The following is a 22,549-nucleotide window of genomic DNA, read 5'->3' on the forward strand; positions in this document are numbered from 1 at the left end:
GATCTTTTTAGTGAACTACCTCTTAGGAGAACAAAAGTGGCATCCATATTTGAGAGCAGTTGGCTCTCAGATCATTTGTTGGAATTGGTAAAAGCTTTGTACTAATAGCATTAGTATTTTATATTTCTGAATATATTTGATTTTATGGTTTCATATTCAAAGTTGCACATTCTTAAAGACATATCAGTTATACCTTCAACAACTTTTAGAGCATTAGGTCAAATAATATAGGGCATATTATTTACATCTGTTAAGTTACTGCCTTGTAAACCACAACAGAGAATTTAATGGTATTGTTAAAGATGTTAGGGGCCCTATAGCCGTTTATAGGTAAAATTAGTCATCCAGTTCCTAGCACACTTGAGTTGCACTTTGTTGTGCCAGGAATATGAATAAAGTTGGATCCATCCATGCCTATTCAGGCTTTGGGCCTTTAAATATAAAGCACTGCCTTACATTTGTCATCCTAAGGTACCCTTGCAAAAGCAGCACATCAAAAGAATAAGTAGCTGAGCTTTTGGAATATATCATCTACGGCTCCATTTAATACAAGCAGAGAATCAATACCTCTAAATGCTTACCCTTTTATCTAGGGCGAGCATCCAGGAAGATCATTTTAATTGATTTAGTACACGGAACTTAATAAAGAAAACACACAAGCAGCCAATAACCCATTAATTCTTTATTTACCATCTGAGCTAGTAATAGAACATACAATATGTTTAAACTTTTTTTTTTTTTTTATAGAAAGACATTAAAATATGTGGTGTCTGAGACTATATGACAGGCAGTTTCCTAGAAAATGTGTGGAATTATTGTACATAGTGTAGTAGATTAAAAGTATACAATGCTAATAGGGACTATTTTTAATACAATGACGGGAATGTAGTGACCAATGACAAATAAACCAAAGTTTAGCAGAGTAGCCAGACTAAATAGTATATCTAAACGCTACAAAAAAAAAATGAAATATAGTGTAGCTTATCAGTTCTTAGTTGTGGCTGCATAAGTTTTCCTTTTTCATCTTTTTGCAAGTTCAGATTGTTATTGATCTTGCTGGAAATCCAGTGTGCTCAAAACTTAATGTGCACTGAACTGATATATCAAGCAATGTTATCCCTTTTCCTAGTAATTTTCAGTGAACAACAAACCATCTTCCACCTATGTAGTAGAGATGAAGAGAGGAAAATGTGCTTTGTAGCTCAAACACACTTCCGGCCCTAGATTGACAATACTGCTTCTTCATAGATACAACACAGTGAGTTAGGCAAGCAATACATGATTAAATTTTCTTTCCTGCAAGAAAAGGAAAGAAAAAGTAAAAATCTCTCAATTCCCTCGTCAACACAGTCAGCTATGGAACTATTGTGTTTTCCTGACGGGGGATGGGTAATGGCTGCTAGCAATTGGGTGCAACCAGCATGAAAAGTCCAACATGCTGGTTTTACCCAAGTTGTACAACAATCGACTTAGGTACAATCAGCCTGCCCATAGATGGTTTGAATCCTGGCTGGTCCCTGCTGAACCAGCCAGGATTCGAACCATCTATTGCCGGCTTAAGCATTGTCATTCACTGTATGGCCATACCTCAAGAACCTTTAACGTGTCTTCTGGGTGCCGGTCAGGAATCGAACCATCTATGGTTGGCTTAAGCATTGTCACTCACTGTATGGCCATACCTCAAGATCCTTTAACATGCCTCTTGGGTGCCGGCCAGGATTCGAACCATCTATGGTTGGCTTAAGCATTGTCACTCACTGTATGGACATACCTTAAGATCCTTTAACGTGTCTTCTGGGTGCCGGCCAGGAATCGAACCATCTATGGTCGGCTTAAGCATTGTCACTCACTGTATGGCCATACCTCAAGATCCTTTAACGTGTCTTCTGGGTGCTGGCCAGGATTCAAACCATCTATGATTGGCTTAAGCATTGTCACTCACTGTATGGCCATACCTTAAGATCATTTAACGGGTCTCCTGGGTGTCTTGGACACAAAAACTTATCAACCAGCCTTACTTATAGCATTGTTGAGACTTTTATATATAGCTCCCAACCTCCTACAAGAAAACCTTGTATTGAACAGGTCAACTCAATCTTAACATAAGAGAAATTGACTTTTCAACATCCTAGGTCACCAAAAAGGTTATTGAATATATGGCAGGATTGGCTTGAAACCCCTAGGCTTGGTCCTCCACAACTAGTCTTATATAGACTATGCCAAATATAAAATGATGTATTTTCTGCTGAGGTACACATCGGTGTATTTAGTTTGTAAGGTCTCGTCTAAAATGAGGGTTCTCAATCCTTGGGATTTTTATCTTGTAAGCATCTGTACAAGGCTGAGAAACTACAGCTGGAAGGATGTACTTAATCTAAGACTGCTTTTACACGAGCGTTCAAAACAGGTCCACCTGTCAGGTTTTCAGGCAGACTTGATCAAAAGTTTCAGTCATCCCTATGGACAGGCGGGTGTAAATGAACTTGTGTCTGTTTACATCCACCTACCTATGGGTCCGACTGGGCCCACTAAAAAATGGGAGAGGACTCCTTTATCTGGACTCCTTCATCTTCTGTTTCGGTGGAGTGGATTGGAGGTAGCCAGGTGTAAACTGACAGCAGAATCTGTTTACTCCTGGCCACCCATAGAGCAGAGAGGCTCTGTCTGTGTCCTCTCTGCAGATACTGAGCGGACATGGATGTGTCATCCGCCCCACTCTGCTCCGATCAGCAGGGGATCAGCTCACAGATCGCAACTGAATCCACCCCATGTGAAAGGAACCTAAATGTCTGGCTAAATGTTGAACTTCACACTGTTACAACATTATTGCTACTGGTGTCACACACAACCTATCTTTTCTTGTTGATTGCATATTCCTATTTTTGTATTGTGTGCACTTCAATACAAAAGTATAAAAAAAAATACTGTATAGCCATACATTAAAGTTATATTAGTATACTAATAGTCTGCAAGTGCCTGTTGTTTGCAACTTTTGCTGTTAGTTGGTTTATCTGTTCTTTACGAATGCCTTACTAAATGTAGATTTCTATCTACAATCAACAAATATGCAGTCTCATATTTAGTGTATTTGCAGTGTCATTTTAGGATTCTGTAATGACTCAAAATTCCCTTGGCTGTCTAAATTTGTAAAAGGCACTTGAAACGAAGATAAGCCCCCTACGGGAAACATTGCTGCTGATTATTTTTATGTATTTTCATTTTGTTAGACTGCTCTAAGAAAATGTGCTTTTTTTATCACACAGCTGAAATCCCTAGCAGCCTGACTATCAGAGCTAAACAAATCATAGTTCAGTGATGGCTTTGTCTGCCAAGGGTTATTGGATCCCATTGCCTACTGTTTATTTAGGACACCTAGCTCAGCCTTGTAGGAATTCAGTACTCCGGTCAAATCACTTGGTTAAGATTTAAGTTTGGGTTTTGTACTTGTAAAAATATATGGTTTATTAGCCATTCAATTTTTTCAACTAAATTTCTGCTGTTGCAGCTTGTATTCATGTGCATTGACAGCAATTCTTGAGACCGGATTGCTGAAAATAACTATTTTCAGTTGATGTATACCGAACAAATCTTTCAACATAACTAAAGGATCCCTCTGTATTAGACTCCATGTACACGGGACATTTCTGAATGATGGAAACTGACTGCTGGAAAACGTAGGTTAAAAAATGTCTCTTTAGCCGTGTTTGCATACTGCGTTTATGAGCGTTTGCATTTAGAAGCAGTTTTTAAAGATAACCTCAGGAGACCTTCCAAATGCCCAGAATTCATTTTAAAAAATTTACTATTTCAGACATTTTGAGAGGAATAGAGAGAGCAGAAGCAGAGAGAGCAGTATTTGTTGAGATTAGCTGTCCTTTTTTTTTGTGGTGTTTGGATGTGTTCCAGCTCATTTCTATGCAGAAATTATTGCAGCAGTGTCTAACATGTTTTCTTTCATGCGAAACCTCAAAGTATAGTGTACCAGGTCCATTTGAGTACCGGGAAAACTCTTTGCAAGCATTTTTCATGATGAAAAAAAGGCTCTGGACAGCATCTGGAAATGGAAGAGTTACAAAAAAGTTCCAAATGCAAACGCTAATAAACGTGGTTAGCCACATTTACAAGCATTTGGCATTTGAAACGCTGATAAAATTTACTCCTGAACGCAAGTTTTCTGCGTTCAAAAAAACAACTGTAAACTCAACTGCCTGTAAATGACTGTAAACGACATAGTGTACATGGACACATAGGAAAACATTAGGGAGAATTCAGGGGCTGCTGAAAAAAATGTAGAAAAGCTCATAAACTTGAGTTTATCAGCTGCAGTGTGCATGGAGCCTTACTTGCAATTGTTTGTGCATTGGGCAACATACAGTATATATATATATATATATATATATATATATAAAATAAAGGTGAATATACATATACATATATTTGATTCCCACAACAGCATTAACATCTGTCATGCATGTCATATCATTCATGCAGTTAGTGCTATTTTATGTATTTATTTATTTATTAACACAATGATGCTCAATTAAGCATGCATCTCTAAAGGTAATGTATAGTCATTTGTTGATTTTCCTTGCTATATTTATAATGGTCAGATGGTGAAATGTTTTTTTCACATTTAAATAGCAACTATTGCAGTTGATTGCATTATATTTTCATATGCAATCAGGAAGTGAAACTATAGACTTTATCATAGACTATATATATAATACTATTTCATTTGAAAAAAAAAAACCTGTTTACAGAGCGCAATAGCTCATGCTAAAATGTATATGTAGAAGTGAATGATTCATCGGAGTGACTTACGTCTCCTTGCTGCCTGATTTGTTTATGTGGAGCCATAAGGAGGTTCAATAATTAATAGAGAGTTTGAAGGCAAACAGAATTTACAGGGTATGTTCTGATCTAAGGGCCTGTGTCAACTGGTTTGTTTTGCTGCAGACCAATTTTGCATTTCCATACATGTCATCACAAATCAATCAATGCTAAAGGTTTATCAGTCATGTAAAGTTCAGGTACCATCTAGACTTCCACTCCTATATATTAATAGGCAATGTAACATGTTATTAAAACAATATCGTGGATTGTGAGTTAAGTCAGAGTTTTTTTTTATTTTGGGGGCATCTTGGAGTCTCAAATGTTAACTTATAAATAGGGATTGACAAGTCTGGCTCATTGAGCTAGGGTAGGGGAGTTATGTGATTTCCACTGAATTGCTATAGCCTTTTTGGAATAAAAAAATAATAGTCATAATAGGAGGTTTGTGAAAATAGGTTAGTAGTAGGGTAAAGATATTGGTGACTAGTCACTTGCTCTGTGCTTGCACAGCTTCCACAGTACGGGTCCTCATTAATAGAGTTTGTAAGTTGATTGATGATTTTTGGTCTTGACTGAAATTTTACGTTGGGTTTATTTCTATTGCATGCTCTTTCTCGCAGGAAGGATTTTCAGTGCCTGCAGCATAGCACTGAAACAAGTCCTGCTTTGCTTTCAACTTTTGTGTCATAAAATAGTACATAATCAAAAGAAAGAGACAGCTGCTTCACCTTTTTTTTTTTCTTTTTTACAAGAGACTTCAAGATTAAAAGCTCATCGTGTTTAAGTTTACACTTTGTGAATGTCATACATGCTGAATTTATGTGTTATATAGCATGCCTTTCAGGTCTATGCACTTAGCATTTGAATTTGGGAAGCAGTAATCAGGCATGCTTTATACTGAATTCTTTGATGTACAGCTTGACAGCTAAACTTGACCTTTTATCACTCGATAAAATCTGCTTTCCGCTGATGCGCACTGATGTTAGATATATAAAACTCCTTAAAACTACATAAATAAATACCTTTGCCAAGTTTGTTCCCCTGCTGAGAAATTTTGCAGATTTGCCAGCATGATAATATTGGATAGATGCTGAATGTGTACTTTATTGATTACTTTACAGGAAATGTTATGATTATGTAGAAAGTCTGGAATCTATGTATCTGGATGTGTATTTGTTGAAGTGGGTGAGCTGATGCACAAAAATTGGATTTTCCCCTAGATTACCTTGATTTGACGTCTGGTTTTCTGAACATTGTGGTTATATAGATTACAATCGCTGTAGTGATTTGTGGTTAGCACATACCCTAACTGAACTGCAATTAGGAACAGTGACAGCACAAGCTTAGTTTAGGTGAGAATCCTGTACTTAGGCTTTCAAAACTGGATGGAGACAGCAAAAGATCTTTGCACATTATTAGCTTAGGATGGCTTCTGGCGAGAAGATGCTACGCCCAAAGCAAGAAAGAGGTCAGGGTGTCAGATTCTCTCTTTACGATTTTATTAAAAAGCATTGTAATACCATGGGAACTGAATGATTGGTAAAAATAATGACAGGAGTTGTGTCAGACCTGAGCAATAGAAACATTTCACCTGACATACCAGTAATAACACCTCCCAACATTTACATTTTCACTTACCGAGGTGTTAATAATGCACAGGCAAAAAAGTTTATATATTATTAACTCCTGAAATGTTTTCATCTTTGACGAAATTGGATACTATCACACATGCTAACAGCTGATTATATGTCCTAAATGGCCAATGTATGTGCCATGTATCAAACCATTGTTTGACACATTGCACTCTAACTGATGTCAATTATATCAAAGTTGAAACATCTAGTGATGTTACTTGCATCTTTACAGAAATCCATGCATATTTTTACATAGTTACATTGGTCCAGCTTGGACCGATATACACTGTATTGCCAAAAGTATTGGGGCGCCTGCCTTTACACGCAGATGAACTTTAATGGCATTCCAGTCTTAGTTCATAGGGTTCAATATTGAGTTGGCCCATCCTTTGCAGCTATAACAGCTTCAACTCTTCAGGGAAGGCTGTCCACAAAGTTTAGGAGTGTATCTATGGGAATATTTGACCATTCTTCCAGAAGTGCATTTGTGAGGTCAGGGACTGATGTCAGACGAGAAGGCCTGGCTCGCAGTCCGCTCTAATTCATCCCAAAGGTATTCTATCAGGTTGAGGTCAGGACTCTGTGCAGGCCAGTCAAGTTTCTCTGCCCCAAACTCGCTCATCCATGTCTTTATGGACCTTGCTTTGTGCACTGGCGTGCAGTCATGTTGGAACAGGAAGGGGCCATCCCCAAACTATTCCCACAAAGTTGGGAGAATGAAATTGTCCAAAATGTTTGGTATGCTGACGCTTTAAGAGTTCCCTTCACTGGAACTAAGGGGCCAAGGCCAACCCCTGAAAAACAAACCCACACCATAATCCCCCCTCCACCAAACTTTACACTTGGCGCAATGCAGTCAGTCAAGTACCGTTCTCCTGGCAACCGCCAAACCCAGACATGTAAATCAGATTGCCAGATAGAGAAGTGTGATTCGTAACTCCAGAGAACATGTCTCCACTGCTCTAGAGTCCATTGGCGGCGTGCTTTACACCACTGCATCCGACGCTTTGCATTACACTTGGTGATGTAAGCCTTGGATGCAGCTGCACGGTCATGGAAACCCATTCTATGATGCTCTCTACACACGTCTGTGCTAATCTGAAGGCCACACCAAGTTTGACAGTCTTTAGCTATTGACTTTGCAGACAGTTGGCAACTTCTGCGCACTGTGCGCTTCAGCATGCGCTGACCCCACTCTGTCATTTTACGTGGCTGAGTTGCTGTTGTTTCCAGTTGCTTCCACTTTATTATAATACCACTAACCATTGAATATTTAGTAGCAAGGACATTTTATGGATGGACTTAGTGCACAGGTGGCAACCTATCATGGTATCACGCATGAATTCACTGAGCTCCTGAGAGCGACCCATTCTTTCACAAATATTTGTTGATGCAGTCTTCATGCCTAGGTGTTTGATTTTATACACCCGTGGCCATGGAGGTGATTGTAACCCCTGAATCTAATGATTTTGAGGGGTGTCGCAATACTTTTGGCAATATAGTGTAACTATGCATATAATATACCTGTGGGATACCTCTGAAAGTTGGAAATCACTGTAGTAGATACCACTACTACACCGCTACTCCATTGTTCTCCACTAGCTTTTGGGACTCCTGCTGCATTCTGACCACAGGAAGTCCTCTACTTGGTGCGGGCACCTTTTAGAGATTACTTTGCATTTTCTCAATGAATGCAAAGTGTTCTTTTATTGAACAAGGCAAGGAGGCAGGTGGTGATGTCACAATCTCCACCTTGTCCAATCATAGAATGCTCTGCATTCATTTGGAAAATGCAAAGCATTCTCTGAATGGTGTCCATGCCCAGCAGCTGATGCAGTGCATTCAAAATGCAACAGGGCAGCTGCTTAGCACAGGATATAGAAGCAAACGGAGATCACTGGAGTAGTGCTGTCTGCTTCAGTGAATTCCAGCTTCCAATGACATCGGTCAGGCATTTCAGGGATGTGTCCCCTTCTTCAGAGCTCAGAGGAAGGGGATACGTCCCTGAAACGTGTCAGCAGGCCAACCTCACCACCAATCGGGTACTCTACCATCATGTTGGGCCAACTCAGTGGTTTCATGGGCTTTTATATGCATCTCATTTTGTGAGTATGTTTTTCTCTTTTTTATTTTTCAATAAATCTTGGATAATGCACAGGTGTTTGCACCCCGTGTGCTTCTTTTTCCAGTTTTTGCTTTGATACCCCAGTCAGAGGAGGGCTGCACCACCAAGACCTGGTTCCTAGGCCAATAGCACTTCCTTGGTCTGTTTCCTGGCATTGACCCCTTTGAAGCACTGGAGAGGTGGTTCTTTTAATTCAGCAAAAGTAGTGTATGCGCTACTTTACAAAACACAGAGCAACCGGATAGCAAGGTACTTCTGTACCATGTGATCCGGTGCAGGCAAAAGCACTGCATTTGGGGTGTCATTAGCATTGTACTGATACCCGCTTCAGATTGCAAGTCCAGTGCATTATGACTGTGGTGGAACGTGGGTTTCTTGCACCTCGTTCTAGTGTGAACTTGCCCTGAGCCTCCCTATTCATACTGTCTGAGCACCCTATTAAATATAATGTTTTAGCATGTATTATTTCTCTTCCAACAACATAAACACATTGCTCATGTATGAAAATGAAAGGCTTATAGCCATTTGCAGTAAAAATTACTTTTTGATTTACATACCTGTCCTGAAGAAACCCATACTCTTGGCTTTTACTACCAGTGGGTCACAAGAGCAATCCCTAGGTAAGCCTGGGACAGCTGTTTCTTCGGGTCAGGTAAGTGTTAACGACTGTTACTCCATATGCCTACGGGCCAGCTGAGATGGGGGAGTTAAACATCCCTGTACAGCATCGCTTTGTAGAATAGCTGCACATTATAATCCCCATATAGTTTCAAAAAGTAAGAAAATCCTATCGTTTAAAAAAGCCCTCTTTCTAAACTTAATATATAGTTTCAAAAAGTGAGAAAATCCTACTGTTAAAAAAGCCCTTTTTCTACACTTAATATATTTTTATTAAGTAATAACAAAACAAAACCTCTCTTTCTGATTCCTCCTGCTTACTGACGTATAATAAAATAATATAAAAAAATAATGTTGAAAGCTGAACTTCAAGCAAACAGCTAAATATACAGATGAAATCAAATACATGTATAAAAGATGTTTTCTAAAGGATTTTTACTTTTGTCCATCCAGTCTTGAGAGTAACACAGTCACACAGTCATTTTGTGGCAGAGGAGTGGACCTGAAGTTCTGCTGCAGTTTTATTTTCTCTTTGTGTTCCCTCCCTGCCCCTAGCTTGTGACTGGACAGTGAAAGGAGAATTAGCACAGTAATGGGCTCACGAGGAGATTCGAACCATCTATAAGCAGGCTAATTGTACTCAATTTGATTGTTGTGTGGTTTTAGCACAACCAGCTTATCGGACATTTCATGCAATTTTTGCCAGCGGCTATAGCCGCTAGCAATAATCACTGTGTTCTCCCAGTAGGGACAACATCAAATTTCCATGCGAGGGATTCTCTTGTTAAAGTGGAGTTTCACCCAAAATGGGAAGTTACGCTTTAATACTTTGTCCCCTGCTCCCCATTAAGGATTGGGACCTTTAGGGGGGAGAGCAGGTTCCCAAATTTGACAGGTACCCGCTCCCACTTACGCTGCTATTGCCTAGACGATCGGAAGCGGAAGTTGTCCTCCCTCCCTTGTGTTCTGGGACACGTGACAGGTCCTAGAAGACTACGGGTCCATTGACAAAGTGCAGCGCTTCTTGCACATGAGCAGTGGGCATCCGGCTGTGAAGCCACAAGCTGTCACAGCCAATTACCACAATAAAGATGCCGGTGCCAGGGAGAGAAGACAGCTGGTGAAACCAGCGCTGGTGAGGACACCCCTGAACCAAGGGACAGGTAATTGGCTGTATTTTAAAAGTCAGCAGCTACATATTTTGTAGCTGCTGACATTTTTTTTTTTTCAGCAGGAACTCCACTTTAACACTGACTGTGTTGATGGGGAAATTCTTTCCTGCAACCACGGGTTGCATTATCTATGGCCATCTGTAGTCTTTACTAGAGATGTGCACAGTAAAAGAATGTGTTTTGTTTTGAATTCATTTGTCAAGTCAATCATATTGTTTCTTTATATTGGTTTGTTAGAATGATTAGTCTTCGGGAATTTGTTTCATATATTTGGATTTGTTTTGTATATTCGTTGTTCCGAATCGATTCATATTATTGGAAGTTATATTGCAAGATTCTGATTCATTCTGTGACTTGCTTGCGACTTCAGTGTGATTTGCTTGTGACTTCGATTCAACTTACTTGTGACTTTGACTTTGGCTAATCATAATAATACACAGTGCGACACACATTATTCAACTTATAAAACCAAAACCCTCGCAAACAAATGAATACGAATGAATCGGGTGTTTTTGTTATAATTTATTTTGGATTTGTTGAAACTTGTCACTGTTGTGATTGGGAGGTTTGGATACATCCGAATATCAGAATAACGAAACATTTGCCTTAATTTCGATTCGTAATGAAACAAATTACACATGTCTAGTCCTTACTGGTAAAAAAACCATAGCACCCGTGATGTAAAACAAACCTTATATTCTGAGCTATGTACTTTGAGTTGGTCAGTTAGCATGATATAGTGAAATGATTGAGCACAGACTGAGGTACGAATGTATGGAGGACTTATTTGTCATACAGGTAAAAGTGCTCACCTGTGTTCAGTGATAATTACAACAGCTGTTGTTAGAAAATAGGTTATTTAATTTGTTTAGTTAGACCCAAGTTACTTTCTAAAAATATTGCAAAACAGTGATTTAACAGCTGCATCATCTGTAATTATTAAATGAGTGAATAATAGTGTTTGATGTGCTATTCTTCTCTCATACTTCTCATGGCTCACCAATGACTAAAGCTAGTTGTTGGGCATGCTAGCTGAGGCTTGAAAATAACAAATAGTTGGCTTTTCCGAGCCTTTAGTAGAAGCAAACATGCAAACTGTTATAAATTGCATCAGGGGTGGACTGACAACTCATGGGGCCCCGGGCAATAGGGGATCATGGGGCCCCTGTGTCCTTGCCCAAACTCAAAAAAGCCTATGAAAAAGGTACCAGGGGCATCTCATGGGGCCTCCTACTGACCCTGGGCCCTCGGGCAGTGCCCGAGTTTCCAAATGGTCAGTCGGCCCCTGAATGGCATACATTTATGCCATACAAAGTCTTTTTTGTAATTATGTATTTTGTTTTGCTTTTAGTTTGGGTAAAATTGCACTAGCTTTTGTTCCTACAAAAGACAAAACATAAAGGGCCATAATGACACCAGAGATCTTCCTACAAACACCCTTTGATTTGGCAAACTGTCCTTGAAACACAAAAAGTGGGTTTCTGTCTTGTCCTTAGGATCGATCTTTCCATTGAGCAAGTTTTTTGTGCTTGAGAAGGTGATGGGTTACTTGCACAGAAATCTGAATTTGGAATTATGCCTCGTGACTTGATGCATTTTATAGTATACCATTGTCACAGTACCAGATAAACGAATAGCACTGACATAATTGCAATCTGGAATATAACTGCGGGTGTGTATGTTAAGTTAACAACACCCGGAAAGTGGTCTTCAAAATGCGGTGCGATGTGAAGAATTGGATCGCATAGGTGTGAATACCTATGCGATCCGATTCTTTTGCAGACCCAAAGAAGGGTCCTGCACTTTTTTGGTGTGGGTACGGTGAGAATAGAGCCATACAAAATGTATGGCTCTGATTGCACTGCACACAAATCGCATGTGATTTGCACCGGAATGCAGTGCGGTTCCTGTGCGAATCACATGCGGTATACGGAGCTGCACGTATGTGAACACAGGCTTAAGGTCTCTTGCACATGGGCATAATAATTTACTGATGTTTATGCGCAGGATCATGCTGGCAGCAAGATCCTGTGTAAAAAAAAAAAAAACACATGTCCTGTAAAGACCTCACATTAGTAGACATATACCTCGCGTACAGGCGTGAAATCATTAATTTTCATGTGTGAAATTCTTCTTCACCCTTTTCTAGCTGCCAGTGTTACAATTTTATATATAATATACTGTACCTATCTATCTATCCATTCAGTCGTATCCGACCCTTGGCAATTGCATGGATCGTCACTCGTAAGCGACTTTTTCCATGAATTCTCTTAGCAATTATTTTACAGGGTAGGTTAATATACTGTATATGCTAATATATACTCTTATATACACTTGTATCCCCATATATTACTGCACTCAAACATAAAATTACGACTGAACTTATTGCTGCAATACAGATCTTTAAGCAGCTATGTGCATTGCTCCATAGACAATTAAAAAAAAATAAAAATACTACATGGCTACAAACACTAAATGTTTTTTTTTTTACCTGTGACAAAAGGCCTTTGGCATCTTCAGCTTAGGCAGCAGCTTAAAGTATAATTAAAGTTTGTTTTGGAAGAGTGGAGAGGGATTAGAACCCCTGTCAGGTATGTATTGCTGTCTGTGCCCCCTTTAAGGAGATTCACCCTCTCTACTTGTCCTGTTTAACATTATCATTGAAAGTGAAAGAAAAATAAATTCCCAAATTTTGTATTGTCCTTGGAATGGACGCTAGTTATGGTGGCCCTGGTGACAACCATAGATTTCCTCTCATTTTCCTTTTTTGACTATGAGACAGCAAGTGACGGGAAATCTCCACAAAGAGAAACAGGTGGCAAAAAATCTGACAGTGGTTATAACCCTGCCTTATTTTATCCAAAAATGAAAAAAAAAGGTTTTTCTCTTAGTTTTACTTTAAGTCTCCAGTTTCGGTATAGGCAGTACATTTAGAACATGCCAACATTTGAAAGATTAAAATTTTTTTTTTGCAGGCCTGCCTAAAATTGATGTATGGGATGCTGTACCCTGCTGGCTCTAAGCACGAGAACTGACTGAAACAGACACTGCTCTGCCCCTCTAATGCTCACTTAAGCACTTAAGGCAGGGAAGGGGATGGGTGCAGCTGGTTCTGGCTCTCAGCTGCATGTTGAGAGGCAGAGCCAGCTGTCAATCAGGCAGCAAGGTGAATCCTGACAATATTGTAGGGATCCTTACAGTGCTTGGAGCTGCTCTGCTACTTCAGCTGAGAGCGGGCTTTTGCCTGCTGTCAGCTAATTCTGGGTCACAGGACAGTAAAACAGATCCTGTGACCCACAAGAGAAGTATGACCAAAAATGCTTTGGTCATACTTCTCTTTTAAATATGGCTATGATCTGGATTTAAGAATTATTGCTTCATCCTCTATTATTATACTAGTGGAAGCATTGTGGTCAGTTTGCTCTCTAGAAGAGGCTTTCCAACTAGGTATTTCTGTAGGCATATAAATTATTAATAATGAAGTGATTTTACAGTGGAGCCAAGGGAAGGTTAGCAGGGAGCCTGATTTGTACTCAGCAAAAATCACTCCTAGGTGTGTCAGTCATATTTATTTATAATATTATCACAACATTCCACTTTGTAAGTCTGGAAAGCAGTGAGTCTCAAAGCTTATTCTCTTTCGATAATGTCATTGTTTAAAAAAAATAAATAAATAAACGCCGACAAGAAATCTAGGCATATAGAAGGCACTTTTTTCCCTAGAGGCAGCATTTCTGTAAAGGGATACAAATCACACTGAATTACCACTGATCAAGAATTTTCCTCCTGGCTGTCTCTGAAATGATGGCCTGCAGCAGATCACATTATGCTGAGGTTTTCCTCTTTTTTTTTTTTTTAATTCTCCTTAATGGAAACTAAAGGTATACATGCAATAAAATAATATTATGCTATGGATTTTCTAGACCTGCAATATGCTCAGTCTTGGCTGAATATTTATTTCAGTTACAAATTATGAAAATAGGTTTTATTTAAGCAGAAATCATTTTTGACCCATGGGTTGAACCTATGTCATGTAACCTAACAATCAAGCCAGTTACAGAATTGATTGTTTCTTATGTAAAACATGTTTACTTTATAGGCTATTCCCATGTTAACAGTCATCTTTAGACTGCATACATGGGGGTTCCACTTACTCACAACTCACCTAAACTCTATATCATTTCACAGAGGTGGTCTTTGACCTCTGGTGGAACATTTGGGCTGTTCACACAGTTGCAGGGTTAAAGTGTAACCCTGTAGCTTTTTTTCTTACTTTTATATAGTGTGGGGAAGGAGTAGAATCCTTGTCGGGTTGCCATCAGGGGCTGTGTTAGAAAGATTGACATTGAGGGTAAGTCCCTCTAAAGGAGGCCAATTCAACTAGAAAAAAAGTCTTGAACGTCCAAGGAAGACAATAGGTTTTGACTTTTGTCAAGCAGCTAGCTTGGGGGACATGTTGCTTCCACTTGGAAGCTTGCCTCCATTCCATTATAGTTCAAAAATTTTGTATGCAATGATGTGTTCTCCAATAGGAGCCTTTGACCCCATGACTTGTCTCTTTTTTCATTTTTGTTTATATACTCCCTCAGCTGTGTTTGAGTTGCTTTGTTCTAATAATGCTTTGGTCATTGCGATTGTTAACCTTTGGCTTTAGTTAAATAAATAATTTTTTTAAAAGAGGCTTGACATACACTTCAATGCAAGCAAATGATTCTTCATTCTGTACATGGCTAAGTTGCAGTGAGTTGGGTTGGCCAACCGATGAGATGCAATGTGTTTATTACAATGGGTAGAAGTATGTGTTCTCAAGCCCTTCTAGTCTGTTTTCAATACCTGTTACATTGTAGAGTGACGTATATTATATTGTGTTATACTTTGAAACGGTTTTTGGCACTGATAAACATAAAAACAATAGGTGGCATCCATATACCAGTATGTTCTCTCGTGAGGATAGTGCCATGCTTATAGTGCTTTATGTCTTTTTTGGCTTCATATAGTTTTATGTCTAGTTATTATACATATTATTATGCTTATAATATTGCTACCCAACTATAAATGAAACGTGATAGTTTACTTGTGTGGGTTGAATCATGAAATAATATAACGTTAGTTCATTGGTTTGTTATTGCTGGGTATAGTGTATCAGTGAGATGGATATACACATGTAGGTGTGAGCTTCTCATCTGGAGATAATAATGATGACTGTATGGGCATGAGGTAGGATTATCATGATTGATAGTCACTGTGTTATTTATGTGCACTTCTAGACCATGTGTTGAAAATTACATAGACAATTATCTCTTTCCTTAGTCTGTCAGGGTAGCAAACTGAGGAAATCTGTTAAGAATTCCAGATCTATAAACATGGAGATAAAACCTGTCATCCTCTTTGATTCAGGTAAAAGAGCTAGCTTTAGGTAATTGTAAAATGGGCATTACCAGACAGTATATTGGTTTTTACCTATGCCCAGTGGTTGTGATTGGCCTTTTCTGTTTCAATGTTTTTATTGAAGGTTGTGAATGGCCTTTTATAGGTAATAAATAAATGTACACCTAGAAATGTATATGCATCTTTATTTGAAACAGAAAATAAACTGCTTAGAATGTGGTCTATGTAATTCTAGTTTTGTTTTTGGTTAATTCCTAATTTTCTGTGATATTGATTCAGTCTGTTTTTTATTTTCACAGCTTCACCTCCAAGACTAAAAGAGATAAAAAGTCAAAGTGTAACGGAAGGAGAAAAGCTAGTACTGAAGTGTGAAGTGGTATCAGATCAGCCGGGTCTGAAATTTAAGTGGTTCAAAGAAGACAAAGAAATTGGAGGAAAAAATAAAGCAGAGAGTAAGCCAGTCAATATCAAGATACGGAAGAAAAAGTAAGTTTACTTGTGTTTGTGTTTCTTTCTTTTCTCTTGTTGAACATATGGGGAGATAATACTGAGATGTCTGGACTATTCACAGCACCAACATGAAATAAAAGTGATAATGAAGTGTTATAAATGATCTAAGTGCTACATTATGGCAGGATACTGTTAGAACACTTTCTGTCCAAGGAATATAAGTATTATTTCACTGGAAGCAATAAAACTAGATCTTGTCACAATAAGAGTTGATGTGTTGTTAGTGGGCCTGCTTGGTACCCAAGAGCACATCTACAAGCACTAAACAACTGATCTTCATATTGGGCTTCAACATGATGAATTATGTGATGTGTCTTATTTTATGTCCAACTTAAATGTTTATGTAGATGCTTTTCTAGCCAGACTCTAGTAATTCTGAAACCTAACAATAGTTTCCAAGACTGTTGAACAGATCTGTTAGAGCCTACTTGTGAATATAACGCCTACATATTAACCTGGGATGCTCTATCATCATTCCTGAACATCTGCCATTTCTTCTCCTTGACCATTATTGTGGATACACAGTTCTAGTTTCTAAACTTTAAGCTGGATCCATTACAGAGTATGCTCAATTTAAAAGAGCCTACTTTCCACATTTAACCTAAAAAAGATCATTGTGGGCAAAGACAGTTTTACATTCATTCTATTAATCACAGGATTTATATAGAAAGATGTACAACCAGTGGACATTTTTTTATTTTGTTTTGTAACATGCTTGCTTTAAACTAGATTCTGCATTTAAAGCTACCCTGAAACAAAAGTAGGTAAACGTGAAGGGAAAAAAATTATGGGAGCATTCATCAAAAATGTATACAGAAATGCTAGATTTTCTTATCCGTGTCTTATTCACACATTTAAAAATAGTCTTTTCCATGTAAAATCAGTAAGCCCAAGCGAAATGTATGCAATATGCTCCCTACAAAGCAGTATGTATTTATGGTGTACTTCTTTACTATCTACCCCTTATATCATTACTATCATCATCTCCACCACCATTTTTTAATTTTAGATTTCTCTGCTTTAATATACAGAGAAAGTCATATTACTAACAATGTATTTGTGGTCCAGTGACATTTTTTCTGCATGAAAGCCAGTTTACATTTGGCAGCCTATTCATTAATAAAGTGATACTAAAGGCTCTTTTTTTTTTTTTTTAAATAACAAAAATGTTATATTTACCTACCTAGTGCAGTGGTTTTTGCACAAAGCAGCCCCAATCCTTCACTTCTTGGGTTCCCCACTGACGCTTCAGGCTCCTCCCCCTTTACCAGTGCCCCCAATAGCAAGCCACTTGTTCTGGGGGTACTGGTGCGTGCTCACTCCCGAGCCCCGCTCTGTGCCTCCATAAGACACTTAGAGAAAGGGCTTGGCCCCGTTCTCTCCTCACTGGCTGTGATTGACAGCAGTGGGAGCCAATGTAAGGCCAATGTTCAGCCAGTAAGGACAGGGAGACCCAGGAGACCCAAGGCTCCCATGCACATCGCTGGATCAGGAGGGGGCTTAGGTAAGTATTAGGGGGGCTGTGGGGGGAGCAGCACACAGAAGTTTTTTTTTTACCTTCATGCATAGAATGCATGAAGATAAAAAACCTTCAGCCTTTGCAACCACTTTAAACACTACCATTCTGGTCAACTAATGTACTTTGATCAAATAAGTGGATCAGACTTGGCCCTATTTACACAACTAGAAGATTCTTCTCAAGCATATGCACTAATTTGCCAACCATGACTAGCATCTGTTCCTATTCATATCTTATTAACCTTGATTACCCACATATGGGTTGGAGGCGCTGTTATCGATAAATCATTCACAAAGAATGATTTTGAGTATATGAAATGTGTGAAATAATGTGTATCCCTTACTTTATCTGCTATATTATTAAAATATGTTTTCATGACTAATGAATATAAAATTCTTGATTCCACAGAAAATCCTCAGAGCTCCATATTACATCAGCATCAGATGCTGATGCTGGAGAATACAAATGTACCGTGTCAAACCAGCTGGGAAATGACAGCATGAGAGTCAACGTCACCATAACACAACGTAAGAAACATATTTCATATTTTTTTTATATGAAGGCTTCTTTACATATATATTAATATAATAAATACTGATCTGATGAGTTATAGGAGAAACATGCTGTTGCTTGTTTGACAGATTGTCTGGTGCTAATCAAATAAAACATATTTTTCAGATTATTTTTAACCATTGCTATAGCCAGTTGTCAACACAAAAACATTTATATTTTTATTTAGTAAGGCAACAGCAAAGTGCAATAACCCACCATGTGCCATAGCAATTCATCCTGTGCCGTGGCAATTCATCTGATTACATTAAACTGAAATATAATAGGTTGCATTAATTTGCTGTACTTTGTTGTCAACTGTGTTTGATGGCCACATTTAGTAGTAAGTCCACTACAGGAGACAATACAAGTACAGATTATATAGTGAGATACCTATGAACATGTTTCCTGTGCTTGGTTTATAAGCGGTTTCCTGCAGTGTCACATATAGTATGTAGTGAGTCCAATAATTAGAAAGCACCTTACCTAAGTGATTGTAAGGCTCCATGTACAGCGGACACTTCTGAACAATGGAAACTGACTGCTGGAAAACGTAGATTAAAAAGCGTCTGTTTAGCCGCGTTTGCATACCGCATTTATGAGCGTTTGTGTTTAGAAGCATTTTCTAAAGATAACCTCAGGTGACCTTCCAAAATGCCCAGAATGCAGTGAAAAACAGAAAAAAATTAACAATTTCAGACATTTTGAGAAAAATAGAGAGAGCGGAAGCAGAGAGAGCAGTACTTGTTGAGATTAGCTGTTTTTTTTTTTTTTGTGGTGTTTGGATGTGTTCCAGCTCATTTCTGAGCAGAAATTATTGCAGCAGTGTCTAACATATTTTTTTTCATGCAAAACCTCAAAGTATGGTGTACCAGGTCCATTTGAGTACCGGGAAAACGCTCTGCATTTTTCATGATGAAAAAAAGGCTCTGGACAGCATCTGGAAATGGAAGAGTTAAAAACTATTTCCAAACGCTTATAAATGCAGTTAGTCACATTTACAAGCATTTGAAACGCTGATAAAATCTACTCCTGAACGCAAGTTTGTTGCGTTAAAAAAATTACTGTAAACTCAACTGCCTGTAAACGACTGTAAAGGACATAGTGTAGATGGATACATAGGAAAACATTAGGGAGAGTTGAGGGGCTGCTGAAAAAAAATGCAGAAAAGCTCCTAAACGTCAGTTTATCAGCTGCAGTGTACGTGGAGCCTAAGACTGACCTATAGACATGAGGATTCCGGTTGTACAAAGAGACCTCTACGCAGGACAGTATGCCTTAAAATGCAGTCTAATCACACCAAATAGGAAAAAAAAAAGGTGATAGTCAGCGCACAAAAAGAACAGCTGCTAGTACGAAAGGAAAACCCGCTATATTCTCAAAATAATATTTATTTTATTATTTTATTTTATAATCACACCTAATAGGTAAAAATAAAGGTGATAGTGAGTGCACAAAAAGAACAGCTGCTAGTACGAAAGGAAAACCCACTATATTCTCAAAATAATATTTATTTTATTTTATTTTATAATCATACCAAATATTTGCCAACAAATTCATTGTTTTCACATTAAAAATATCTAAAGCCAGAATGTTTTGTAGTTTTGGTTAGAATAGAAAAGGGTTAAATTCTCCATCAGGATTTTTTTACTGTTTGTGTCCCACTGTAAGATTTACATTCACTTCCTGTCCCGTATCAACAAGCAAATCTCTCCAGGAATAGGGAAACCTTTTCTAGACAGCTGTCACTGGAATGTTTGTGCACCTTAGAAGACGGTGACAGCTTTAAACGTTTGCATTTCACATTACTTCTATTCAGCTGCCAGTGGTTACTAAAACATGGCTCTCAAGGGGACATGTATAGGAATAAAAAGTTCCCCTCTATAATCTCAGCTACAAAAAGTATTTGCTTTAAATACATTTATTTGTGTAATCATATTGGTTTATGTGTATTCTAACAGATTACAATTGTTAATTGTCCAATTCAGCATTAAATGGACACAATACCTGCTACTAAATTCGATTTAGCTGCTTTTATTTTGTTTCGTAACATGCGTGCTTTAAACTAGATTCTGCATTTAAAGTTACCCTGAAACAAAAGTAGGTAAACGTGAAGGGAAAAAAGTTATGGGAGCATTCATCGAAAATGCCCCCAATAGCAACCCACTTGTTCTGGGGGCACTGGTACATGCTCACTCCCGAGCCCCGCTCTGTGCCTTCATAAGACACATCTCTCCTCACTGGCTGTGATTGACAGCAATGGGAGCCAATGGCTCCCGCTGCTGTTTCTCAGCCAGTAAGGATAGGGATACCCAGGAGACCCAAGGCTCCCATGCACATCACTGGATTGGGAGGGGGCTTAGGTAAGAATTAGGGGGGCTGTGGGGGGAGCAGCACACAGAAGTTTTTTTTTTTTTACCTTCATGCATAGAATGCATGAAGATAAAAAACCTTCAGCCTTTGCAACCACTTTAAAAACTGCCATTCTTAATTGTCCAGTTCAGCATTAAATGGACACAAAACCTGATCAACAACTACTAAATTCGATTTAGCTGTGGTTTTCTAACCTTAAATATAATGCTGCAAAAGCTGGTGACCAAACACAACCATGTATTGGCACCTTCCCCCCATCAAAGGGTGAAACTATAGCTGAACCACCCAATCACCCTTTGACAAAGCCCTGCGCAGTTGGCCCGTGACTATAAAAAAATAATAGTCTATGGAAAATGGCCCCATATAATGGGTGAAAAAAAATAGTTATCTTTACAGTATGGTTGGTTAGCAGCTAGTGAATGATTCTGTGTTATGAATCTAGCCGAACAAAACTGGATTCATGGGTAATTCTTATTTCCATGCTGTCAAGGTTAGTTAGCTCATTTGTAAGGTAAGAACTACTGCAGCTCCTATTAAATAAATGAACTAGCTAATCTGGAATTTGACTGTGGGAATCTACTGTCATTGCACGGTCCAGCAATACTGTAGTGATTTTCAGCGAAGAATCATTTTGTGGCTTCTTAGCGGCCTCATTATAAAGGATAAAGTCTGGAGAAGCTTTCCTCTCCCAAAGGAATGCTTTGTCATTTATTAAATGATTTATTAAAGCTCAATTCTGGGAAAACGTTAAAATTATCCCTCGCAGTGGGACTGTGCCTGCACTGCAAGGGTTAATTACCCATTTAGGCCTAGGTGAAATAGAAACAAAAAAATTTACTAACCTGATCCTCTGCTTTTCCACTGTGCCGCTAGAATGGTCCCCATAGTGTCTTCTCCCCCATGTTGCAGCAGTAGGGGTTGACGCAGGGGTGGACTGACAACTCATGGGGCCCCCGGGGCAATAGGGGATCATGGGGCTCCTGTGTCCTCGCCCACACCCAAAAAATCCTATGAAAAAGCCAATGAAAGGTACCGGGGGCATCTCATGGGGCCCCCTACTGACCCCAGGCCCTCGGACAGTGCCCAAGCGCTCCAATGGTCAGTCCGCCCCTGGGTTGACGTCATCATGACCAAAGCAGCGTGCCTGGGCACATTGGACGTAAGTATACTGATGGACAGTCCACCACAGGAGCATAGGGAAGCTTCTTCTCTCCCCTCAATTAACCCTTGCAGTGTGGGTTCAGCCCCACGGCCAAGGATCATTTTGGAGTTGGGCTTTAAATGCTTATTTGTAAAAGATAGTGAGAAACTAAAGTAAAGCATGTTGTACATAGGTGTACTTACTACCTTATTTTACATTTGCCTGTAAATTAATAACTATTGCATAACCTGCTTTAACACAATAAAATATTTTATTAACTATTGTTAATAGATACTAAATTAGTGTGTCTTGGAGAATAATATTTAATAGCAACTTCCTACATTAAGATTTAAAAGAAAACAGACTAGCTTAAAATGAATTCCAGTATTAAACCTTAATAACAGGGACTGGGCTTGGACATCAGGGAGAGTTGGCAGTAATAGGACTGTACAGAATGCTGAGAGAGATGCTCAGGAAAATTTATATCTGCCCAGAAGATGGCAGATTTGTTTGGACATGTATAGAGATGGGGCTCTAAGAGGCACTGCAGTGCTGTATTACACAACTTGATTTAGTTACATGCTGTTCAGACATTGTTTTAATGTATACCGCTGACAGTTATGTTCTAGATTAGTGGCAGATTAGTTTATTTGCTTCCATGTTATTAATAACAGTTTTCCACATGGT

At 38.8% G+C, this 22,549-nt stretch overlaps 1 protein-coding gene across 4 annotated transcripts in view; it reads left to right on the plus strand.

The window, feature by feature from the left end:
- Window positions 1-22,549, plus strand: part of NRG1 (neuregulin 1) — a 921,067-nt gene that overhangs the window by 784,636 nt on the left and 113,882 nt on the right. For all 4 annotated transcript variants that reach the window (XM_089675133.1, XM_089675149.1, XM_089675159.1 and 1 more), the window contains exons 2-3: window positions 16,070-16,256; window positions 18,208-18,326. In XM_089675133.1, the coding sequence (XP_089531259.1) occupies window positions 16,070-16,256; window positions 18,208-18,326 (306 nt within the window). The remainder of the gene's footprint in view (window positions 1-16,069; window positions 16,257-18,207; window positions 18,327-22,549) is intronic.

This window comes from Staurois parvus, unplaced genomic scaffold (genome assembly GCF_062004578.1).
Source record: "Staurois parvus isolate SC_StPar_1 unplaced genomic scaffold, SC_StPar_1.0 ptg000013l, whole genome shotgun sequence".
In the NCBI taxonomy this organism is placed as follows: domain Eukaryota; kingdom Metazoa; phylum Chordata; class Amphibia; order Anura; family Ranidae; genus Staurois; species Staurois parvus.